The following is a 16,590-nucleotide window of genomic DNA, read 5'->3' as shown; positions in this document are numbered from 1 at the left end:
AAACAAATAAAGTAAAAATTTCACATGGGCCACCAGCAAAAACTGTAAACCTGAGGGTAAACTCCCTTTGTCTTCAGAAATCTGCACTATACAGAAATGACAGGTTTTCTACAGTTACTTTGATACAATCGGACACTTGAGGTATTCTTAAGAGACGTTTTTCCTGTTACATTTGTCCTAAGAGAACAAGCAGGACTTTGGCGTGTGAAAATAGGACAGGGAAAGAGCAGTGCGTGAGTATGTGGACAGAGCAGATGTGAGTCTGTGCTTGAGTGCTAAAAGACGAGCTCAGGATTCTAAATGACAGCAAATGGACAAGATATGAGACTTTTCAACAATCTGCAATAATGACCTTCTCCCTGAACTTACAAACTGTCAGGTAATAAGTGGTAGTGCTGTGAAAGTGGACAGCTTTTGGCACAGGTAAAAGGGTTTCCTAGCAACCCAGGGTCCTATCAATGTCCAGCTCACAGGTATCTCTGGAGATGTTCTGTCGACAAAGACCTGGTTCAGCCTGCAGCTTGCACCGGCCCCATGATCCCACAGGGCAAACAACAGCCTCATTCTCTGCACCACTGCTGACCTCATTGTCTCTTTGTCCAGGGAAAATCCACACTTGCATTCTGTTAAATGGAGCATCAACTGTGAGTAGACCAGACCTGTGCCTCTGCTCGGGCCTGCAGATGAGCCCAAACACAGGTGCCTTTAGCGGGGATTATAAGGAAGGAAAGAAAACATGGTAAGGACCAAACATCTCAACTTTCAACTACCTTCTTTACCTTTAACCATCTAAAGTAAAGAATGCTTATGCCCCCACCTTTACATATTCTAATATACACTAATCTTACCTTTCTTCAAAGACAGAGTACCATAATGTAACCTGCCAAACTCTATAATATTATTTCAAAACTTTTAACACTAGGAGTAGTTTTAGACACTGTGTAGTATGGTTGGGACAGTCTATTCCAGGAAAGTTTGTGGGTTCACTGTTTACATTAGCTAAAGTACATAGTTAGCTGTCTCAGAAGAAGCTATTTTCACATGCATGTACTAGATTAAAGCTATTATTAGGATTTATTCACAAAAAGATGTCTTGTAAAAGTGAAATTGTTCAGGCATCAAATCTAAATGGGCTGATACTGCTTTTGATTATTGACTTTTACCGTCATCAATCTGATGTGGATTTGGCCTGACCTCCTCTGAGCCTTGTGCTTACAGAGTAGTGATGGGGAGTCTTTATCAGTGATTGAAAACCCCGCAGTTGTGACTCCAACCTTTAACAAAACATCAGGACTGGAGGACACCAAAGACGTACCGAACAGAACCTGGTTTCATTCTTTTGGTGAGCGCCTGGATTCTTAACATCTCTGATAATCATAGCTGTCTTTGCGTTGTATTGCAATGTCCTGTTAGCTCCTGCTCTAGCCCACAGACTGGTGAGGTGTATGGCGGCATTGTGCGCTGTTGGACTGCTGGGGGGTCTGGCAGTTGGGGTCTGGTTTCTGGGTGAGTGCAACAGATTCTATTACTGCATAATGCATTACATTCCACATTACATCAATACAGCCACATGTAATAATGACTGTGTCCATATGTTATATTTATGTGTGCTTATACTGTATTTTCTATGCAGTCAAACTACTCCTAAAGCCTTCTTCCACTCACAGTCCAGTGGGCTTGGGTGACACCAAAGAAACCTCTTTCTGCAATGTAACTGAAGACATTTCTATCTCTGACTCCAGAAAAGGTTTGTTTTCACCAAGATCTGTATTCATTCATTGTGTGTGTGTGTGTGTGAGAGAGAAACACAGTCCATAATTATGTTTGTAATGCCTACATTAAAACTGGTATTTGCTGCGGTTTTCTAGGGACTTGTGTTATAGCTTATTGAGAGCTTATCTCTGGAGGGATTTTGAATGAATCAGGTTCAGTGTTTTACAGAATCAGTCCGGAGAACTCTGTCCTGGAGATCCAGCTGAGCAAAGTGCCCACATGGCTGCCTGTGTGCTACGAGAGGTGGAACTCTTCTCTGGGAACATTGGTCTGTCGACAACTGGGCTATCTCAGGTATGTGCACTATGACACATTATGGAAAGGTTTGGTGCACAAATAGTGGAAATTGCCTTGTTTTTAAGTCGCAAAAAAAAAAAGACTTAACATGACATTTTCTGAATACAAATTACACATTTTTCAATATGTCCCCTTTTCAGTTTGACAAAACATAAAGGAGTAAATCTCACCGACATTGGACCAAGCTACACTGATGGTTTTATACAAATTACCCAAGAAAACAAAAATGGACTGGAAAATATGTGGCAGCTAAGGTAAAGCATGCCGTTGAAACATAACACATTGATTATGCATCATTAGTTACCCATTTTGTTCTCATTTAGGGGGAGTTGTATAACGGGGAAGGTTATCGCTTTACAATGTTCTGGTGAGCCAATTTACCTTTTTCGGATTTGTCCTGAAATACAAAAGTCTACAGTTGTTTAGTGATTCTGCAGTAAAGGTGCACGTGGAAGGCAGACCCGGTGATAGATGACACCTGCTGCAGCGGTGTTACACCTTCTTGTGGTCAGGCCTGATGAATGGCTCTCTGTGCAGAGTGTGGGACCAGGGCGAAGCTGCCCAGAATAATCGGAGGCGTCGAGGCCGCGCTGGGCAGGTGGCCATGGCAGGTCAGTCTTTACTACAGCAACCGCCACAACTGTGGAGGCTCCATCATCACCAGGCACTGGGTCGTCACAGCAGCGCATTGTGTTCACAAGTAAGCCCTCTGACCTTCTCAGTGCCAAAGTTCAAAGGTTACTCACGTCACTTGTAATCAGTTTTACCAGCTGCAGCATCATAATATTAGATTATTCTCTGACACTGGTGCCTGTCTTCTGACAGCTACAGACTCCCTCAGGTGTCCAACTGGGTGGTCTATGCTGGTCTTGTAACACGCAGCTCGGCTAAAATGACTCAACGCACTGGATACGCTGTAGAAAAAATTATCTACAACAAAAACTACAACCACAGAAGCCATGACAGTGACATAGCCCTGATGAAACTGCGCACTCCACTGAATTTCTCAGGTTAGTTAAGCTGCATCACAATACTGAAATACTCACTTGATGCTTCAATGTAAAACATCCTTTAAAACACAACTAGCTTGAAATATTGAATTGCACTAATATGCACAGAAACATACACTAACTTCACTAGGAATCGTGATTTGTAAAATATTTTTTTACAGATACAATAAGACCAGTGTGCTTGCCACAATACGACTATGATCTACCAGGAGGAACACAGTGCTGGATCTCTGGATGGGGTTACACACAACCAGATGGCAGTAAGGTCCACACAACAACAGCTATACACAGCACAAAATGTCTTTCCAATATATCCTGTAATGATGAGGAAACCATTTTATTTGCAGTACAATCACCAGACACTTTAAAAGAAGCTCCTGTTCCTATAATAAGCACGAAAAAGTGTAACAGCTCCTGCATGTACAATGGTGAAATCACATCACGGATGCTTTGTGCTGGATACACAGAAGGAAAAGTGGATGCCTGTCAGGTCAGACATATTTGAGCAATATGCTAATATCCATCCTGTGTGATTTACAGTAGACACAAACACTGCTACATGAGGAAATCAAGAGGTGATGTGTGCATACCTTTCAGGGTGACAGCGGGGGACCACTGGTGTGCCAGGATGATAACGTGTGGAGGCTGGTGGGAGTTGTCAGCTGGGGGACAGGCTGTGCAGAACCTAATCATCCCGGTGTCTATACCAAAGTGGCTGAATTCTTGGGCTGGATCTATGACATGATTGAGGTGAGACAATAGTTTACAACAGTCAAGTATTTCATAACAATATCACACTAGCCTATTGATGATGCTTAATAAATATTTTGTGTATATATGTTTGTTTTGTGTTTGCAGAATTACTGAGGATACATCAGGGTTAGTCTAATCATGGGTTTCAGGCAAATGATTCTGCTGGAAACATGGCTTGTGCTGGTTGTCCCTAAGCTTAAAAGTATTTAAAGAGCTAATGCATATTTTTGTTATATTTGTATGTATTAAGTATCAGTATATAATGCATATGTTATTTAAAAATAAATAAAAAGAAAATTCTTGACTTTTACTGCGTGTACTTTAAAGATGCAGGTGCTCTCTTCACCACCAGGGGACGATGGTAAAGCGCTTCTTGTTTGACGAAGGACTTCTACTGTTACCATGGAAACGGACAACAGTAACTCTGCTAAGTAGCCTAACTTAACAAGCTAATTTACACGCTACCTTTAGCCAACCAAGGATACAACTTAGGTTTTAAATGTTAGACAGTCAGTTAACTATCTAGGACAGAAAATACACACTATAAGAATAATTAATTTAGTCTTTAATTGTTCAGAAGTCAACAATTTGAAAGTTCAAGCTAATTTGCGTTGAAGTTAGCTTACTTTGCACAGATAATGATGCCATCTTCTGGGAGTGGTAAAGAGGACGTTCTGCAGCAAGTAAACCAGTTCTGGACGATGTTGGATGATCTTTGTCGAGATGATCCAGAGGCATATCGCAAATTTATAGACAAACAAATGAAAGAAGGAGCAGAATTTAACGCTGCGCCTGAGCTCCACTCCTGCATCTGCACCGACATCCTGGTGAGCTGGAAGTACAGTCGCCCACGTGTTTGAAGCTAACAGTTTGATAGCACTTTTGGGTCCAGTAATCCTGATTACACTTGATTTAATATGGATTGACCAATTATGTTATCTTTTCTAAATGTACATTAACATGCACATTCCAGTAACCTAATGAAACGTAAAAGGCACCAGAGAACAACATATATCCAGTTTGTCACACTGCATTAGTCAAAGGATTTATTGATTTCTTCCAAGGTGTCGACTGTAGCCTATTATTTGCTTGAAAAGGTACAGCAAAGTATTTTAATCAACATTTTAAATACTACTTATGTGTGTAGACCTATGTTTCTCCAGTGCAGTGGCCCTCACAGGGGTCACTGCAGAGGGGCCCCCAGAGGTTTTCTTAAAAGAAAGTTAGATGCCCTTATAAAGTATTCATTACGGTTTGCATCTTAGTACAAGGCAATTATATTTTCCCTTGTTAGACAATAGCTTTTTGAAAAAGGTTGTGAAATATTGATTGAATGCACTATATAGGGCCTAACAAAGTACAGATGCCTGCAGATGCATTTCTACTTATTTTTTATATTTTACCATCATCTCTGACAGTTTATCCATAAATTTCAGAATAATGAACACTTAGGACCATAGCATCAATAATTAACAATATAATATATATCTAAAATCATTGAAATTCATTGTAATGTTGCATATTAGGAAGCTAAAACCCAAGAATACTATATTTTCTCTCCTAGAAGAATATGCAGGCCTCAACACAATGCAGCACACTATTAGGATCTACACCTAAACATGTCATGAAGGCATTAGGCTCTAGTGTATTAATCACTTGCCTGTGCTCCTGTGTTGATGAGAGATTTAAATGGCAGAGTGTTTTTATGATAGGGCTGTAAAAAGCATGAAGTGTTCCAAGTGAGCCCCATATGGAGCTGTCTCATCTGTCTCTTGTTTATAGGTTTGAAATTGTATGTTTCACCAATTATTTACGATACAACATCTGTGGCCTCAACAGGAACCAAATCGAGGGCTGCTCTACATCAACCTGTGTAGCTGGAAACGCGTGCCAGCTCCCCAGCACCCTGGAAAGCCATTACCCTTGTGCGCCGGTAAACTAGAAACAGAGGATAAAGGAGGTCAAGGTAAAGAAAGAGACACAGCCACACTGCATTATAAGTACAGTGTTTGATATGACTACTAAACCTGTGTGGATTCACCTGCAGGACCCTACTCCGTGCTAGATGTCGCAGTAAATCCCAGGCTGCTGAAGGAGTGTAAGCCCAGTAAAACAGAGATGAACCAGCTCTACATGCTCCTTTTGAACTTTGTACAGCAGGAGCACAACCTCAAGTTATCTCAACAGTATACTCCTGTTAGCCCCAGAAGTACCACACAGGACTTGTACCATCGCCTTGGATTTCAACAGTGGCCTAGTGTGGACAATAAAGAAGACATTGGAGGAGAAATAGGTATTACACAAGTGATAGAAACTCTTTCAGTGGTTGTTATTGTGTACCTTTTGCATTCCAGTGTAATACAGCGTTTTGTAATGCAGAAAAAAGGCCAAGACTGCTAGATCTGTATTCTGTATTATTTGTACTATCAGTAGTGTATATTTTAAGAACAGCCTGGAAACTAGGGTTACAACATATCCCTAGTTACACTATAGTACTGAAACCAAATATTTAATTAAATACAGTATAAAAATATATACTTTTATAATTAGACATAATGCAGTGTCAGTTTAATAATGTCAGTTTCCCTAGTAATAAATTAGTGGGCTATATGATTTGTATATATTTTTGACTAATTTATTTTCAGTGGTGGAAAGTATCTATGGTAATTACTTTCATAATTAAATGTAGCTTTAAACTGTTTAATTTATATATAATGCTGATCTAAAATGCTGCTAAAGTCACTAGTACTCTGAGTAGAAGTTTTACAATTGTGGAAGCAGTACTTGTACCTGTAATCGAGTATATTTTTACCCATGTAATTGTACTTTTACTTGATAACAACTCTGCAGAACTCCTTCCGCCACTGCTTATTTGCTATGGTGTTAGAATGATGATGCCGAAGGAAAGATTTACCATCCAAACTCCTATTATAATATTATTATTATCCTTGTCTATTTTCTCAGCCTGTCAAACACCAGCTTCCCTCCTGCAGAAAATCTCTTCCCTACATACAGAGAAAGAAGAGGAGATCCTCATTGCTCCTAAACCTGCGGAGCCTAAAAAAAAAAACTTGATCCAAGTCATCTCCTCCACACTTGTACAGCCACAGAGGCCGAAGTACCTGCTCGAGGTGAGGCCTGATGCAGCAGGCGCTCCTCGCTGTGTGGACCTGACAGTGGAGCTGCCAAAGGTTTCTAATATGTCAGAATGCCAACTGCGGATCTCCAAGGTTAGTACTTTCACACAACCTTGAACAACGTTATAATGAACGTCTGGCTCCACAGTCCAGTGAATGTCAGAGCATCGTGTGAGCTCATGAAAAATACATTATCGCCCTCAGTGCTTTTGGTTTTGCTTGTGTGGGTCGTCTGTATGTGGCATCTGGGATGAACCTGTTTCTCTCTTGCAAGGATGATGTCTTATTGGAAGTGGAAGATGTGTACCATTTGCTCCTGGATTTTCCTAATCTTGTTGATGAAGATTCGGCAACTGCTGTATTTAACAAGAAGAAAAGACAACTGACAATGAGAGTAAACATTTTATAGTTTTACGTTTTATTACTATATTTAAGCAGAGTTTCAATTGGCTTCCTAAAGGAAATTGCAGTTTTTGTAACTTTTATGATTAAAGGTCCACCACATGCTGATCTCCATGATGCTATTTCTTTGCTGGAATGTTCCACAGTTTTGCATTAAACATATCTATCTCCATGAAAACATGCAGTGTTACCACCGGGCCAAGATCTGTTGAGAGGCAACCCCACTCACAATAAGAAAGAATTGTAAAAGAAACATTCAAATCCACTTCTTCAGTTCTGGTTGGCTTGGATCATACCTGGACGCCCTGAGAGATTACACAGACAATAAGACAGTGTGTTTTTCAAGATATTTTTACCATTAAAAACTCCTTATTCAATAAATGCAAGATAGATAAGTTCATTGTCAAACATTCAAGTCAAAGAAATAATATCTCCATAGAGACATACAGATACTAATATATAATTACATTTTTTTTGTGAAATATAATGTTGATATATGATATTGCTTTATCTCTTGGCATGTGAATAAAATATACTCAATACTGAAATACTCCTAACTTTCTTATTTTTGCAGTGTACCCATTTCCTGAAGTCAAAATCCTGCTATGGGTCATCAAAGCCTATTTACTGCAATAATTTACCTAATTAGTACAATGATACATGTATAGTTTGTCTGTGATGCTGTGGGTGTAGGGGTGGGCTGCATAATGATGTAGAGATGCAGCGGTTCACATGACTGTATAATTAGGCAATAACCGACAACAACTGATCCATGCAGTCATTTGTGTTTATTAATTTAAACATGGAACACCATTTGGCAACGTGAACATGTGGAAAAACAGTAAACATTATTGTAAGCTTGGCAAACTTTGCACTTAAGAGCTTATACAAGATTTGAGTGGCGATGTTGTCATGTAAAATACCTTGTCAAACTTTCACATATTGCATTATGAACAATTTAACAATCATTATCTTAATGCATATGAGATGGCGAACGTTGTGAGATGTGCTTTGCCTGAATATACAATAAAAATACATTTGATGCCATTCTGTATTAAATAGTGAGTTTGAGCACTTCATTTTTAAAAGTCAGGTTACATCCATTGGTCCCAGGTCATTGTCTTGTATTTCTTAAAGCATTGTTAAATCACAATCACAAATAATATTATAGTGGTTTCATGTGTTCAGTCCAGTGAGTTTTTTTCAGAGGCGTATAGTTCTGCCGTCTACCTCCTCTCTCCATGGTCTTCTTCAACCCACGCCACAATCTTCCCCTCCCAGCCGGGCACAACTGCTCCATCTTGAAAAACCTACACATGGAACATTCACCATTTACATATCAGAGAAGAAATATACATGAATAACGAACAAAGATCCAGACACTAACTGAAAATGAGAACTCGGTGATATCAGTGTCTTTGGGATGTAAATGAGTTCTTCAGCAGTGTTTTGAAGTATAGGGTAGACACACTGAGACTATTATTAGCATATTATACCCCATAGTTGGCATTTATTTGCCTAGTGAACTTGAGCGGAGAAGAAGTAGCTGCTATAATTTTCCTACCTCTTCTTTGACGGTGCCAAACTCTGGGTCAAGGGCTTTGAAGTGGTATCTGAAACTGCCTTGTCGGTCCACAGCGGCCTTGAAGTCCCTCAGTGTCACTTCACCCAGCCTGTGAGTACAAGCCATCATTCATTATCAGTGCACATGTACTAGCACACGCCCACATACACATTAAGCTCCTCCAGCATAAACATTTAAAGAGCCAGACCATAGAAGCACTCATTTATAGTTCTGGTCATACAAGGCTCTAACCCAGTGCCCTCAGCCTGCAGCTTTTACTAAACATGATTCATCTCAAATGGCATATGGATATATATCAAGCAAAAACAATAACCATCGGGACATTGTAAAATTACCTTTTCGGGATGTTAATCAGAAAGGGGGTGAGCGAGCGATCAGTGAAGTAGAGCACTTTGGTGGAGACAGCTGTGTCCAACCCCGGGCTGCTTTGGGAGTGTGCCATTTCTGAGAATAATTATAAAAAACAGCAGACATAGCTTTTCTCAATCCCACTCTTCAAAGGCAGTAGATTCAAAGTCAATAATGCCCTGAACACAATGGGGTGTAATTAAAAAGCGTATTTGATTTAACAGTCAGATGAGATGTGGCAGGAGGTAATAAATTCAACAAAACTAAGATTTGAGTTGCCTCACTTGAGCCTTGTGGCCAGGAGTCACGGTCTGTGGAATTGGCTCTGCGTCCTGGAGATTTGAAATCCTCCTGTAAAAGAGGGTTATTACTCAGAATCAACACACCTCTGAGCGGATTTCTGCTCAGAGGGGAACATGTGAACTATGTACCCCTCTGTCCTGTCTAAGCTGGGTGTCCAGGGAGTGTAAGCGGTCCATGAGACTGGCCACGCCCTGCTCCAAAGTGTCCAACGTGTGATGCTGCGGGTCATGACCAGAGAAACTGTCCCGCAAACTGCGCAGAGCTTCTCTCACGAGTTGCAACTCCTCCCCCTGTGAACAAGCCACACAGTACCTTTAATTTCAGTCAGACACACAGAGTGGGTAAAAGGAAATTCCACCAAACATCCACCATTAAATATGTTTTTATACAGGAAGTGTTAACATTTGTACCCGTCCAAGGTTGACTTCATGTGCTTTATATGGGGCTTCATCAGGCTTCTGTGGCTGCATTAATCGCTCCCTCCTCCCGACCTGCTGCAGATGTGACAAGTCCAATGAATGCCATAAATCATCAGCAGCACACACATAAATACACGTGTGTACCCTGAGAGTACACCGAGGTATAAATAATAAAGGACAATACCTCATATTCGCTCAGTAATTTGCTCCGTTCACTCAATTTGTGTTTGAGCTCTGCCTGCAAACACAACACATCACGCTGAAGAATGAAGGCACCATTGTTTTCACATTAGCTGCAGCCTGCGGTCAGTCAGGACACATAGTACCGTAGCAAACGGATATCATAACTTATCTCACATTTTCCCCTTCCAGCTGATCTTTGGCCATGGTGCACCTGAGCAGCTCTTGCTTGAGCTGCAACACTGTGTCCTCCTGCACTGCCAGGCGCTGCTGCAGAGCATCCTAATGAGACAAGGATACATCAAAGAAATGGAAGCAGCAGAAGACCAGAATACTGATGGTCCTCATACAGCTGCCTTATTGACAGCATGTGACCATCACCATATTCTCAAGAAGACATGAATATTTACAGATCAAATATCACCCCGTAATATATCAAAATATCAGGGGACTTATTAAATGATATAGTTTCATCTGTTTTACTCACAAACAGGAGGCCTTATGAATATAGTAGAATAGGACACTATACCTTGATGGCCTGAACGTGGCGCACTTCCTGTTTGTGTCTAAGAAGCTCCCTCTAAAATCATCAATCATCAAAATCATAGTAATTAATAACATTGTTTCTCATCTCAATAATGTAAATTCAGATTTGTGTACTGTACCTTAAGATCAAGGGCCTCTTCCACACTTTGGTCCAAACGGCTCCGAATTAAAACCTTCAAAGAAAAACTGAATAAGTAGCACGTGTGATCTGTGTGGTCTCCATGACAGCTAAGGCTACACGATCAGAGAGATTCAGCTGTACTGTGTATAACTAAGGGGAAGGCGATCGTTGTAAACATCATCGCGCATCTAATTTTGGGTAGTGACAACAAATAAGGGCTACACAATATATCACAGAAAGATTAGAGTTGATTTAGTCTTTAGGTTTTGTTTCCGTTCAGTTTTTATACAACTTTTTTGTTTTAATATAACTGAAATAATGGTGTTAAAATATATTCAAATGTCACAATAATATTGTTATCATCGTAATGAACAGGCATATTGGATGTCACAATATTTTTCCAATATCGCGCAGCCCTAAAACGCATTTAATTAAATTGACAGAGAGATGGCGCTGTACCAGTTGCTGTTCAGTGTTGGCTCGGCTATCTCCGTAGCTTGTGGTTCCCTCCTGGTCCTCTTCAGGGAGAGAGCCGTGAAGCAGTAGAGCCTGTGAAAACAAACACAGTGTTTGTAAAGAGGATTTAAAATGTCCAAAGCCGTGATAGATATCTACACTCAACAACTTCTACTGACATAATCACAAAAATCAATAAAACCACCACTAACGACCTGACTAATTGTTGTGCAAATGTACACACACACAAGCTGCAAAGTCAATGATTAATTATTTAAAAGTGCACTATGTAACCTTTGTGGCAGAGGGATCCACTAAAAGTAGACGATGCTGCTTTGCCTGGAATGTTCTATGATATGGCATTAAAATATCAATCTCTTATTTATTCAATTAATGGTGTATTTACTGTTCAAAGATACCACTTCTCTATAGATTTGGAATTTTACTCAGACTAGTAGAGTCACCTGTTTTTTTTTTCCATCGAAACAGATAAGCTATGAAAACTATACAGTGGAGCATTCCAGGCAAAACATTTCACGAAACTCAAAAACTTACATAGGGTACCTTTAAGTTCAACATTACTGGGTCCACATTAAATTGACCTCAAGCTCAAGTGCACTAACTCAATGCACTGTTTTGGCCTTGCATTATTACTGTGAACAGAACTGGTCTGTATAAATTGTGACATGTGGTGGTGATTCAGAGCCTCGGGGTACGCCTAAAGCAGCCAAAATACAAATTAAAATAAAACATGATTTGCATAATGCTGTAGTTGCATTTCACTGGTTTAATAATATTTGTTTGAGTATCATAGCCTTACAATAATGAATACTGTATAGATAAGAGTAGCTCCATAAAAGCAAAGAAACTTGATACACGAGTATGATTAAACACATTCATTTAGCCGACAGTCAGTAAATGATATTCTATACATTATGACATAACACGTACAGCTGAGAAACAAAAGGGGCAGAACAATTACGGCTGTGTCAGGCTTCATAGTGAGACAAATCAAAACAGGTCTGTAATTACTTGAGAATATCTGACAGAGCACCAGTTAGGCATGAATTTCCAAAGCATTACGGAGAACTTCCCTGGGGAGATTAACAAGGCCATATCGGGAGAAAGTTTTAAAAATCAGACATCCATTGATTGAGCCTTAAGGTCAAAGTCAATTTTTATTGACTTTTCTATGCAAGGATAGAAAGGATTATGTGTAGGTGGTCATCCCATGGCCATGATACAGAGTAGGCAAATTACTCTATAATGAATGTAGACGGCAAAGCTTTTAATTCCAAAGAGTCAAGTAACATGTGAAAATGGTGTAATTTAACAATAACCTAATAGATCTCATATATTTTTTAATTAACTTCAGGAATCCACCATGAGCAACTGATTAATGTAGTAAGCATATGTACTATTGAGAGGAAAAGAGTCAAGTTTTAATTCAGAATTGCAATGTCCCCATGACTTTTGGATAAAACTTTAATGCGTAAAACATTCAAGGTTTTTAAATAACTCTGTAGTACGTGAGACTGACGCTGCAGAGGCTGAGTTCACGCTTTGATCATGTAAGAAAACTAGTTTGGGTCTTTTAGTTGCTCAAATACCTGAAGGCGGAACACCATCCTCCGCGCCTCATGCATCTCCTTCTCCAGCTGCTCCTGGTGGGCATCCAGCTGCTCCACCCAGGATCTGTCCCCCTCCTGTCCCCCCTCCTGCCCCTCCTGCCCCAGGGATGGGCACAAGCCACAAAGCAGCACCTCCTCTGAAATAAAAACACACAACAGTTAATGAAAGAGGTGGAGTATTTATGAAGATGTAATTAGTTGTTACTACTGTGGCAATATTTTGTGTATTATTGTTGATAAAAATGCCAAATAGGCATAACAAGACATACAAAAGGTAAAATAAACAGTAAAAGGTCTTTGTTAGTGGGCGATTTTTGTTAGGCAAGTTAATATTTTGTTCTCAGAATCAACTATTGGCATTTGAGTGAAGATTACATCATGCTCACTTTCCCGTTTGTGGTTGTTTTATTATTTTCTCTAACTGGTCAGAGAGAAATCAACATTGACAAACCAGCTTATGGTCTTATCTAATATACTTTTAACACTGTATAACGCATAAACCAGGAATTCACCTTTTGCTTTGCTTTTAGTAGTACTAGTATCCACAGTATGTATTCTATACTGTGTTATGTGTCCCAACCTGCAGCCGACTTCTTCTCTGTCACTTCTGATTGGTCCTCGTGACATTCCCCTTGGACCTCAGAGATATCATTGGCCGTTTCGTCTTTCGATCCATCCATGGTTTGGGTGATAACATACTCCTCTTTGGGAGAGTGCGCAGGGCTGGCTGAGGAGAGGCTGAAACAGATGGTGGGTACAAGCAGCAGTCAGTGCATTTGCATTTCCTGCCTGAAGATATGACATAAATAGACCAAGGTACATAAAAAAGAAATACAGAAATAGTACCCTGCGGAGCCACACAGAGTAGTACCTTACACCACATAGGCAAAACATGAGATAAACATTTTTAGCATTCATTTGTAACTTTGTGTACCATTGACTCGTGAACAATTTGTAAGTATAATATATATTTAGATATTCTTTCAAAAACCACAGTCCAAGAAGGAATCCATGCAACTCTCTGTCATGTTTCACGCAGGAAATTCTTGACATAGTTTGCTCCCCCTTTGGCTATAATTTCAAAACATTATGCAGCACGCTTTGTGAATGGTTTATGCAGCTTGTGTTTTGTAAGTTCAGAAAAAGCACCCCCAGCAGCTGTCATCTCCACTTGGTTTTGTTTAAAGAAAGACTATGCAGCCAGTATGCCCTGTGCCTTAAAGCATTATTCTGTTTTAGAGGGGAAAGTCCCTTGTAGTTTGATTTCTAAATGGAAAACAAGTGAATGTACAGAGTGGAACAGAAAATCCTATCCCTGGTCTTCAAGCTACAAATACATAAGTGGTAAGTATCCGTCTGAGGCTAAATTTAGAAAGCCTTGAAATCTCTGCTGGCCTAGGCATTTGCACAGTTTAACATGTCAAGAGCAAACATATGCAGTGAGATCCAGATGTTGACGAATAGGATTTTCTACTTATCCAAAGGCATTAGTCTGCAAAATTAATAACAGCTCATGCCTAGCACAAAACAGATGCACTGTTATTTTTGCTGATCTCTGTCTTTAAACAACCAAACTGGTACAAGTTTATCAATAGATTTCCATGATACTTACAAAGAAAAAAAGCAGAAATCCAACTTTTAAGATGCCTCCTGCAGAATGTTCTTGCTGTGTTTTCAACAAGATTAATTGCAGTGGGTCATGTTAAAGCAAGAGGTGAGCATCTTATCTCCTGCTGCATTGATTCTTCCTTAGTGTTTGTCTAAAGGGGATCAAAGCCAACAACTAATCTTGCCATTGCAGACGATGACATTTTCAAGATAGTCTCAGGCTTCAACTCAATAAATGTGTACTGTTGATGTTACCCACTTATCTGTAACACAACACACTACAATCCATACAGATATGTCGCTGAATTAATAAATAATGGATGGAAGTTCTCCTTTAATAAAGCAATGTAGGCTAATAATTGATTTAATTTAATTCTTGGATAAAATGGATGATCTGCTACAGGAAGTTGGCCGTTGCTAGGCAATAGCAGCCTTGAGCTTGCACAGAAACATGCAGGGACACACCCACACCTCCTGCTCTGAACACTGAACAATAAGCTTTGAGCATTAACGTCATGTTGTCATGGGGAATGCACCTTTATCACAGAGACAGCACCTGCTTATTAAGATGATCCGCTGCTAGGCCTATCACATGTGGCACTCGGCATCAGACAAGAATGATAGCAGGCAGAGCCATAGCAATGAACAAACAGCACTTACCATTTCATCTGTTTGGCCCCCATGCTGCTTGTCACAGGCTTAACCTCCGCTACATCCACAGAGCTGCATCTGGGTGATGCTCTGCTTCTGAGTCAGGACCATAGCCCAAACACAGCCAGGGGCAGCAGGGAGGGGAGTCTGCACGCCGCACACTGTGTTCAATCACAAGTAACAGCATGTTCAAATCCTCTGCAGAAGCATATTCAATACAAAAGACCCAAATCCTAATGAAAAGCCATAACGCATACCTCTAAATCATCGCAGGGCTCGGGATCAGCTGGCAGAGGCGGACTCACGCAGGGAGACAGAAGGAGGAGGGCTGTGCTCAGCGGCTTCTCATTGCTCGCGCCTGGTGGTTCAGCCTCCCTTCACAACACAATGTTTTTTTGTTTCTCCTGGACTCTGAGAGATGCAGCCCTTGTGCATCTTTTACACATCGATCCCCACCCACCCTTCCCCCGTCTCTCTGTCCTCTGCTTGGTCGCGGTGTCTTTGTAGCAGCTCTGCTTCTTTTCAGCACGCGTGGATGTCAGACATGGTTGTGTCTGGGTAGGTATCCCCTCCCCCACAGCTCTCTTCTTTCACACTGAGACTGGGTGGGAAAAAGTCCTTCCTCCGCCCTCTTCTTCTGGACTGTAATGCAGATTACATACAACCTACAGATATATATATATATATATATATATATATATATATATATATATATATATATATATATATATATATATATATATATATATATATATATATATATATATATATATATATATATATATATATAAATAAAACAATATTGTTTAAACCAGAACACCATGTACTATATATTTATCTATTATTATATTTTATCTTATAAATTATATCCTGACATATTACATTGATTTTGATACTGAGGGCAAGGGGGCAGCAAGTATTAGTGGTGGTGTGGCACTGCTCCTAACATATAAGAAGCATTTGCAAAGGTGCTGGTAGTGGCACTAGCAAACATGAAGGAGTTTTTTTTGCTTGAGTAATAACTTTTCTTCAACTCACAGCAGACTATGATACTGAAAAGCACAAGCAGATACTGATTCTAGATCGACATTCTGAGTTAAAGTAAAGCATTTGTAATATTCAATAGAATAGCAATGACAAACTACAGCTTCCACAAATTCTCAAAGTTTTGATTGAGGGAATAGGTGAATTTGATCATTATTCTAAATAAAATACTGAGTTGGAGACTCAAAGTAAAGTCATCTCAGAGCTTTGGAGAGGGCAGTCCTTTGGGCACAGGGACAATGTACTCAGGCAATTTGTAAATCAAATGAGTTCCAAAAGAAGGGCACATTGTTTGCATAGAGTGTGAATGTAGCAGCTCAAAAAGA

At 40.0% G+C, this 16,590-nt stretch overlaps 3 protein-coding genes across 3 annotated transcripts; 2 read left to right on the top strand and 1 right to left on the bottom strand.

The window, feature by feature from the left end:
- The first annotated feature begins 458 nt into the window (after positions 1-458).
- tmprss5 (transmembrane serine protease 5) lies at positions 459-4,040 on the top strand. Its single transcript, XM_055226186.1, has 13 exons — positions 459-473; positions 1,219-1,342; positions 1,426-1,506; positions 1,634-1,747; positions 1,932-2,067; positions 2,211-2,324; positions 2,394-2,437; positions 2,608-2,770; positions 2,896-3,080; positions 3,242-3,340; positions 3,428-3,570; positions 3,678-3,830; positions 3,939-4,040. Exons 1-13 carry the CDS (start codon positions 459-461, stop codon positions 3,945-3,947), a joined length of 1,380 nt encoding a protein of 459 aa, XP_055082161.1. The 3' UTR covers positions 3,948-4,040.
- A 389-nt stretch (positions 4,041-4,429) lies between these two features.
- pih1d2 (PIH1 domain containing 2) lies at positions 4,430-7,404 on the top strand. Its single transcript, XM_055226000.1, has 5 exons — positions 4,430-4,660; positions 5,673-5,799; positions 5,881-6,126; positions 6,798-7,063; positions 7,245-7,404. The coding sequence occupies exons 1-5, from the start codon at positions 4,472-4,474 to the stop codon at positions 7,377-7,379; spliced, it is 963 nt and encodes a 320-aa protein (XP_055081975.1). The 5' UTR covers positions 4,430-4,471; the 3' UTR covers positions 7,380-7,404.
- Positions 7,405-8,145: 741 nt separating this feature from the next.
- Positions 8,146-15,852, bottom strand: dixdc1a (DIX domain containing 1a). The gene is made up of 15 exons (XM_033977663.2): positions 15,478-15,852; positions 15,230-15,381; positions 13,542-13,699; positions 12,941-13,098; positions 11,334-11,423; positions 10,873-10,926; positions 10,737-10,787; positions 10,385-10,489; positions 10,212-10,265; positions 10,019-10,102; positions 9,737-9,898; positions 9,590-9,656; positions 9,293-9,401; positions 8,937-9,045; positions 8,146-8,682 (listed from the first exon to the last, which is right to left on the bottom strand). The coding sequence occupies exons 2-15, from the start codon at positions 15,250-15,252 to the stop codon at positions 8,599-8,601; spliced, it is 1,308 nt and encodes a 435-aa protein (XP_033833554.1). The 5' UTR covers positions 15,253-15,381; positions 15,478-15,852; the 3' UTR covers positions 8,146-8,598.
- Positions 15,853-16,590: the final 738 nt, after the last annotated feature.

This window comes from Periophthalmus magnuspinnatus, chromosome 13 (genome assembly GCF_009829125.3).
Source record: "Periophthalmus magnuspinnatus isolate fPerMag1 chromosome 13, fPerMag1.2.pri, whole genome shotgun sequence".
NCBI classification, from domain to species: domain Eukaryota; kingdom Metazoa; phylum Chordata; class Actinopteri; order Gobiiformes; family Gobiidae; genus Periophthalmus; species Periophthalmus magnuspinnatus.
The sequence above is the reverse complement of the archived record's forward strand: the minus strand, read 5'-3'. Positions and strand labels throughout refer to the sequence as shown.

Coding starts and splice junctions, on each gene's coding strand:
- tmprss5 (XM_055226186.1), top strand. Junction 2,438..2,607: donor TATCGCTTTACAATGTTCTG/GTGAGCCAATTT, acceptor CTCTCTGTGCAG/AGTGTGGGACCAGGGCGAAG. Junction 3,341..3,427: donor TTACACACAACCAGATGGCA/GTAAGGTCCACA, acceptor TTTTATTTGCAG/TACAATCACCAGACACTTTA.
- dixdc1a (XM_033977663.2), bottom strand. CDS start 15,252: ATGGGGGCCAAACAGATGAAATG. Junction 10,490..10,736: donor GCCACGTTCAGGCCATCAAG/GTATAGTGTCCT, acceptor TTGTCTCATTAG/GATGCTCTGCAGCAGCGCCT. Junction 9,402..9,589: donor CTCCTGGCCACAAGGCTCAA/GTGAGGCAACTC, acceptor AATTATTCTCAG/AAATGGCACACTCCCAAAGC.
- pih1d2 (XM_055226000.1), top strand. CDS start 4,472: ATGATGCCATCTTCTGGGAGTGGTAAAGAGGACGTTCTGCAGCAAGTA. Junction 4,661..5,672: donor GCATCTGCACCGACATCCTG/GTGAGCTGGAAG, acceptor TGGCCTCAACAG/GAACCAAATCGAGGGCTGCT. Junction 7,064..7,244: donor GCCAACTGCGGATCTCCAAG/GTTAGTACTTTC, acceptor CTCTCTTGCAAG/GATGATGTCTTATTGGAAGT.